The 7,115-nt window shown below is 37.6% G+C and overlaps 1 protein-coding gene across 1 annotated transcript in view; it reads right to left on the bottom strand.

The window, feature by feature from the left end:
* The window catches only part of LOC102859300 (cryptic protein-like), an 8,484-nt gene extending 3,158 nt beyond the window's left edge, over nt 1-5,326 (bottom strand). Inside the window, exons 1-3 of the mRNA XM_006902948.1 lie at nt 5,320-5,326; nt 3,931-4,087; nt 3,566-3,675 (exon numbers count right to left, since the gene is read on the bottom strand). Of these exons, the coding sequence (XP_006903010.1) occupies nt 3,566-3,675; nt 3,931-4,087; nt 5,320-5,326 (274 nt within the window). The remainder of the gene's footprint in view (nt 1-3,565; nt 3,676-3,930; nt 4,088-5,319) is intronic.
* Between the last annotated feature and the right edge of the window lie 1,789 nt (nt 5,327-7,115).

Raw genomic sequence — 7,115 nt, 5'->3', positions numbered from 1 at the left:
ATAGTGCAACAATGAATGAATGGAAACCCAAAATCTCTGTAAATGTTTATGAAAATTAATAAAATATAATTATAGAAAAAAAAAGAAAGAAAGAAGCAGCTTGAGACTGTAGGGCAGTTTTATTCTCTGCTTAAGGGTCATTATGAATTAGAATAGACACAATGGCGATGGATCTTTGACCTATTCCTGTGGATTTCCCTGCTTGACAGAGATTGAGCTCTTTTAGAAAAAATGTAGTAGGTCAAATTTGGGAAACAAAAAAAATGTACTTAAAATAATGATTGTAATTCACTGCATGTTTCATAATGAATATGACCTTTTTAAAAATTACTCTATACTTGCTTGTTTACTTTCTGCTCTTGACAAGCACTTGCTTGTCAGTTGCTGCACCAAATTGGAGCTCCTAGATTTTAAGACAAACTAGGACGAAGGATTAGTCAGCCACTTCTAAAATAGCAGGCATTTGAAAATTCTATTAAATATAGAAACACAGTTTGATACAGCACTAGATGTAGAATCCTCAGATTAAAAGACACTAGTAAATGAGGAGAAATAACTGCAAAAATCGACTATCAATTGGAACATGGAACGTACAAAGTATGAATTTAGAAAAACTGAACATTGTAAAAAATTAAATAAAAGGTGTTAAGATTGACATTCTTAGCATTAGTAAGCTGAGAAAGACTGATATTAGCCACTTTGAATCAGACAATCATATGACTAATTAAGGTGGGAATGAAAAATTAAAGAATAATTCATAGTCATAGTATTGCATTCATAGTCAAAACCAACATAGCAAGATCTATCTTAAGTACAATGCTATGAGTGATAGGATATTATCCCTACATGTGCAAGGAAGACCTGTTATATAACTATTATTCAAATACACACCAGCAACTAAAGCCACGATGAGTAAATTAAGGATTTTTACTAAGTTTTGCAATATGAAATCAATTGGACATGCAATTAAGATTCATTAATAATAATTGGTGATTAGAAAGCTAAAGTTGGAAATAAAGAAGAAAGACAAGTAGTTACAAATTACAGACTTGGTGACAGAAATTAATGTGTAGATCAATGATTGAATTTTATATAATCTATGTTTATTCATGGAAAATATCTTTTATAAAATTCACAAACAGCAACTACATATATGAACCTCATCTGATGGACCAAGCTGAATACATCTGTGAAAAGAATCTTTAGAGAAACTTAATATGAGTTGTGAAAACCAGGCCAACCACTGACTGTGGAATAGACAATCAACTACTCATATGCAAGTTCAAATTGAAGCTAATGAAAATTAAAACAAGTCCATAAGAACCAAAATATGACCTTGAGTCTATCCCACTTTAATGTAAAAATCATGTCAAGATTAGGTCTGAGGCATTGAATACTGGGACCAAAGACTAGATGAGCTGTGGGATGACATCAAGGATAACATCTATAAAAAGAGCAAAATGTCATTACAAAGACAGGAAGAAAGAAAAGACCAAAATGGATGTTAGGAGAAACTGAAAATTGTACCAGAACATTGAGAAGCCGAAACAAAGACAGGGAACAAAAAGTAAAAAAGTTGAACAGATTTCAAAAAGCAGCTTGAGAATACAAAGTATTAAGATGAAACGTACAGAAAGCAGGGATTGGAGAATAAAAAGAACTCTCTTGGCATTTCCAAAGCTGAGAGACCTGAAGAACAAATTCAAACCTAAAGTTTCAATCCTGAGATATGCCATGGACAAAATCTTGAATTATCCAGGAAGAATCAAAATAAAATAGAAAGAATACACTATGTCACCATAGTGAAGCAATGTTAATACATTAAGAAGTTAAAGTTTCTCTGAAGGTATGGGCTAAAAATAAGTCCCCAGGAATTGATATATATGCAACTGATGTATTTTTACAAATAGATGGAGCAACTCACCAGGTTGTGACAAGAAATTTGGATGACATACAGACCCAGTCAACTGACGGAAGAGATCCGTATTTGTTCCTATTCCCCACCCAAAAAAGTTATACAACATAATGTGGTATTTTTTAATCAATATAAAATACAAGCAAAATCTTGCTAAAAATTGTTATAAAACACCTAGAACAGTACATTCACAGATAACTGTCAGAATTTCAAGCTGAACTTAGAAGAGACTGCAGCACCAGGCACCAGGGATATCATAGCTGATGTCAGATGAATCTTGGCTGAAAGCAGAGAATGCCATAAATTTCAGTTTGTGTTTTATTGACTATTCAAAAGCATGTGACTGTGTGGTTAAACAAATTATGGCTAACATAAAGAAGAATGTGAATCCCAGCACGTTTAATTATGCTAATATGAAATCCATACTTAGACTAAGAAGCTGTGGTACAAACAGAATGAGGAGAAGGAAGATATGTGTCAGGGTTGTATCCTTTTTCCATATATTTTCCTATCTGAATACTGAATAGACCATCTGGGAAGCTGAACTTCAGCAACCTGTGCTATGCCGATGACACAACCCAGCTTGCTGAAAGTGAGGAGGACTTGAAACACTCTCTGCAGAAAATAAAAAACAATAGACTTCAATATGAATTACCTCTCAGCATCAAGAAAACAAAAATCCTTATAATGGGTTAATAAACAACATCATGACAGATGGAGAAAAGATTGAAGTTGTCAGTAATTTAATCTTACTTGGATCCGTAATCAACATTCTTTGTACCAACAGTCAAAAAATCAATAGGTGCATTGCACTGGGAAATCTGTTGCCAGAGACCTCTCCAGAGTACTAAAGATTAATGATGTCAGCTTTTTAAGCTAAGGTATGCCTGGTCTAAGCCATGATCTTTTCAATTATTTGCTGTGAATCTGAAAGTTTGGCAATAACTACAGATGACAGAAGAAAGACTAATGTCTTTGATCTGTGATGTTGAAGAAGAGTATTTCCCATAACTAACAAGAAAAAGAAAAAAACAGGTAGACCTTGGAGAAAGCAAGACCAGGGTTCACCTTGGAGGCAAAGATAATGAAACTCTGTCTCACATACTTGGAAATGTTGCTAGGAGGGCCCCGTCCTCGGAGAACTGTATTATTCTTGAGAGGGTGGAGGGACAGTGCAAAAGAGCAAGGCCCTCAACAAGGCTGATTGACACAGTGACTGTAACAATGGGCTCAGAGATGGTGAGGATGCCACAGGGTAGGCCAAGATTCAGAGCTGTGTTTATTATAGGTTTTCTATGCGTTACAGTCAACTTTTGCTAGCACATAACAAATCTGCATATTTCTACATGTGGTGAGGAGATGTGCTGTAGACCCACAGACATGCAATTGGAACTTACCAGCTGCTTCAGGGGAGAAAGATGAGCAACCTTCTCCAGTGTGATTTCCAACCTCTGAAAACCTGCTGCAAGGTCATCTATGAGTCTGCTCCAACTAGACAGCACATAATAACAATAGTCCATTTGATGGCATCTAACTACAAGTTTTTGGACCAGGGCCTGGCAGCAGCAGAGGCTCAATCAATCTACCAGTGTGATAAATAGTAAAGGAGCAGTGTGCTGAGGCCTGGTGCTGAAGGTGCAGGTCCCTTACCACAGAGGCCTGGAGTCTGGTAAGCGAGGCAGTGCAGGGTACCATAGACACACCTGCAGAGTCGGCAGCTGCTGATAGTCCAAACTCCATGCGCTTGAACACTGCATGTGCTGGGGGTGCAAGGGGTGTGGTGTCAGTGCTGTCAGAGGCACAATTGCATCCTCCTCAGTGCTCAAGGGTCGCCTAAGTGCCTTCTCCCCTGCCCCTGCCCATCCTATCATTCTAGTCTCCCTCTCTGCCCTGTTCCTGCCTACCAGCAGTCTCCAGTACACTATTACCCCCCTGCCACCCTCCTCCACACCTCCCTGTCCTACTACACTCCCTCACATCTTAGTCCTCCCTCCCTGCCCCAATGCATTGAGCACCTGCTTCTCTGGTCTTGCTCACAGTGGCGGCCAGTGAAGTGGACAGGGCACACACAGAAGCTGCCCAGGATGCAAGTGCCACCATTTTGGCAACATCGAAGAGGCTGGGACTGAGCTGCATCCCTGTCTTCCAAGTTACCCTTGGCCTGGAGAAGACCTAAAGAGATTGCCCCAAGGGAGGCCATAAAATCAGCTCCTGCCTTTGTGTTTGCCTAGGTAAACCTGCTTATTAACTTAGGAATGAAAAAACAAACTGCCAGGGGTGCAGCTAATCAGAAAGGAAATAATGATTTGACAGAAGCCCAGTTCCCTAAGAATCCATTTCTTTCTTCTTTCCTTGGCTGTTAGATCACCTGACAGTGATTGACAACAGGCCTCCTAAACAAGGACCACACATGAGGTGAAAATTCCAAGTGTTGGCACAGCAGGTTTCCAGCCTGGAACTTGAAAATATATGATTAAACCAAGCTGTTACCTTGGTTTCGGATCTCCCCCACCCCGGCCCTGCTATGTCCAAGTCACAAAACTTTGGACCTACCAAAAAAATACTCATTGCAATTTTAAAGTTTTGCCAATGAAACAATAAGACTTTTTCAGGGCAAAAAACACTAGGATAGATTGTTAATTTTATAATGTTTTATAATGATGGCAAAATATCCCTACTTGGGCTTTTCATTTTTAATTCTTAATTTATCCCAGATTTCCCAGATCCTAAACTAGTTGGTAGGCTCAATAGGAGTGCAAAGACCTCTGACTTACGTTCTCTGAAGCCCCAGGAATGGTGAAAGGAATCTGCTGGTGGTCCCTCCCAGTCCTCTGTGCTTACATTTACTTCACTAAAATTATTTAGGATCCAACTGAGTGTTCTCTTCTGGCCCTTCTGGGCTGTAGCATTGTTGGCGTCTTCTTTATGGTCTTTGTGTATCTCTCCTTGGTAAGCTTTTAAAACACATCAAAAATATGTTTCATTACACTGATAAAAATTGAAAAAAATTAAGAAAATTTAAATAAAATCCTTCTTACTATTTCCCAAATAGATGATCTGTATTGCCAAACTGATCATAAACAGAAGCCTAGGGTTTAAAAAAAAGTATTGACGTTTAAAACATGACATTATGTAAGTAGAAATTCAGATGCATAATATGCAATTTAATAATTCTAAATAACATGTTTTTACACACTAAGTATATAAAATAGTTAATATATAATAAATACATGCAATGTTTCTGTCACTTATGGATTTTTATTAACATTGTAGCTTAAAAGATTTTGAAACAGAGAAGGTTTGCACTTAAATTTGGAGGAACAGTCATAAATGCATTATAACTTATTCTGGATGATTCTGAAATCCCCTCCTGGCTCAGGGATCCAGATAACCTCTATCCTTACCTGACATGGTAGTCCAGCTTCATTCTTCCACTGACATTACTGGTATGAGACACAGCTCCTTCTCTCATTAGTGCAGTGAAGGTTAAGTCCTAGCAGTTTTTTAATGTATTAAACTCCAGACCCTGGATCAAGAAAAAAAATGGTTAAGTTCAGAAGACTCAGAAATCTGTGTTCCTCTGTCTAGATCACAAGCAGTAGACAAAAGAGCTGAATTCTGCTGTCTTCCCTTTTAGGCTAGGGTTTCCTTGGCCGTGCACAGGACGGCCTTCAGCCCATTTGAGCTGTGGGGGTGGAGACTTGGCCAGATCTACCAAGTTAGCAGGGATGGTCCATTTCTGATTTAAAACACTGGTAACTATGATAAGGCTCTCTCACTTTAAAAAAGAGATGGAAGGGAGGGGAAGGGAGGGGAGAGGAGGGGAGGGGAGGGCAGGACAGGGCAGGGGAAAAAAGACATCCCAATATGAACAAGAGAGTGTTCATAGAAAAATGAAGGTTACATATTGCAAATACTTTATACTCAAAGATAGTGAGGAAGAAGAGCCAGAAAAGGGGTCTGCAGTGTGGGATATGAGCTCAGCTCTGAATAGTCTTGGGCAGGAAATACAATAATTAGACTTTATAGGCAAACCTCTCAACACTTGCTTTCAGAAGCTGGGTTGCTATTTCCAGCATGATAAGCTGCATGTCATAGGTATTATCTATTTACTAGAGTATCCTCTGACTAACATTAGTTCTATCTCCCATGAAAAAGGTAAGAAGCATCGGCTAAGGACTTTAAGTTTCCTCCTGCAGGTAGGTTTGAGCAAGCACACAGCGACTCAACAGCACCTAACAACAACAACAACATAAAAACAATAACTCAATAAAAAACTCAGCAACTAAGTACTCAACTTTCTTAGTCTTCTCGCACTTTTTTCTTAGAGTTTTAAAAGTGAAATATGTTTAATATTTCAAATAGGAATTTAAAAATATGCCCTTTATAAATGAGAATTGTAGAAAATACAAACAAAAATTACTCAAAAGACATAGGCAAGTAATAGCCAAACAGCATGATACTGGTACAATGACAGGCACTCAAACAAATAGAATAGAATCAAAAATTCACAATTTAACCCATCCACCTATAGACAACTGGTATTTGACAAGGTAACAAAACCAATCAAATAAGGAAACAATTTCTTCAACAAATGGTGATAACAAAACTGAACTTAAGATCATCAGAGGGACCAAACTCAGAAGGCCTACCCTAGAGCATAAATGGACTTGCAAATATAACCAGAAACACACAATCTTAACATCAATGAATGGGACCTTCTAAAAAATTAAGTCCCTGGGTACATCAAAACTTTTTCCAATAAGGTGAAAAGAAAGCCTACTGACTGAGAAAAAAATATTTGGCAATATCATCTCAGAGAAGGGTCTCATAAAAAAAGGTTACAGAATACTACAGGGCCTCCAGAAGAAAAAGAAAACCCAATTACAAAAAGAGCAAAAGACAAGATTATAAAAATTAGAGCAGAGATAAATGAAATAGAAAATCGAAAAGCAACTGAAACTATCAACAAAACTAGGAGTTGGTTCTTTGAAAAGGTCAATAAAATTGAGAAACCATTAGCAAAATTCACAAAAGAAAAGAAGGAGAAAACACAAATAATCTGAATAAGAGATGAATCAGGCAACATCATAACAGACCCAATTAAAATTAAAAAGTTAACATTAGAATATTATGAAAAACTATACTCAAACAAATATGAAAACCTTGAGGAAATGGACAAATATTTAGAAACACACAA

This window comes from Elephantulus edwardii, unplaced genomic scaffold, assembly GCF_000299155.1.
Source record: "Elephantulus edwardii isolate Elephantulus edwardi_28Jun2011 unplaced genomic scaffold, EleEdw1.0 scaffold00475, whole genome shotgun sequence".
In the NCBI taxonomy this organism is placed as follows: Eukaryota; Metazoa; Chordata; class Mammalia; order Macroscelidea; family Macroscelididae; genus Elephantulus; species Elephantulus edwardii.
The sequence above is the reverse complement of the archived record's forward strand: the minus strand, read 5'-3'. Positions and strand labels throughout refer to the sequence as shown.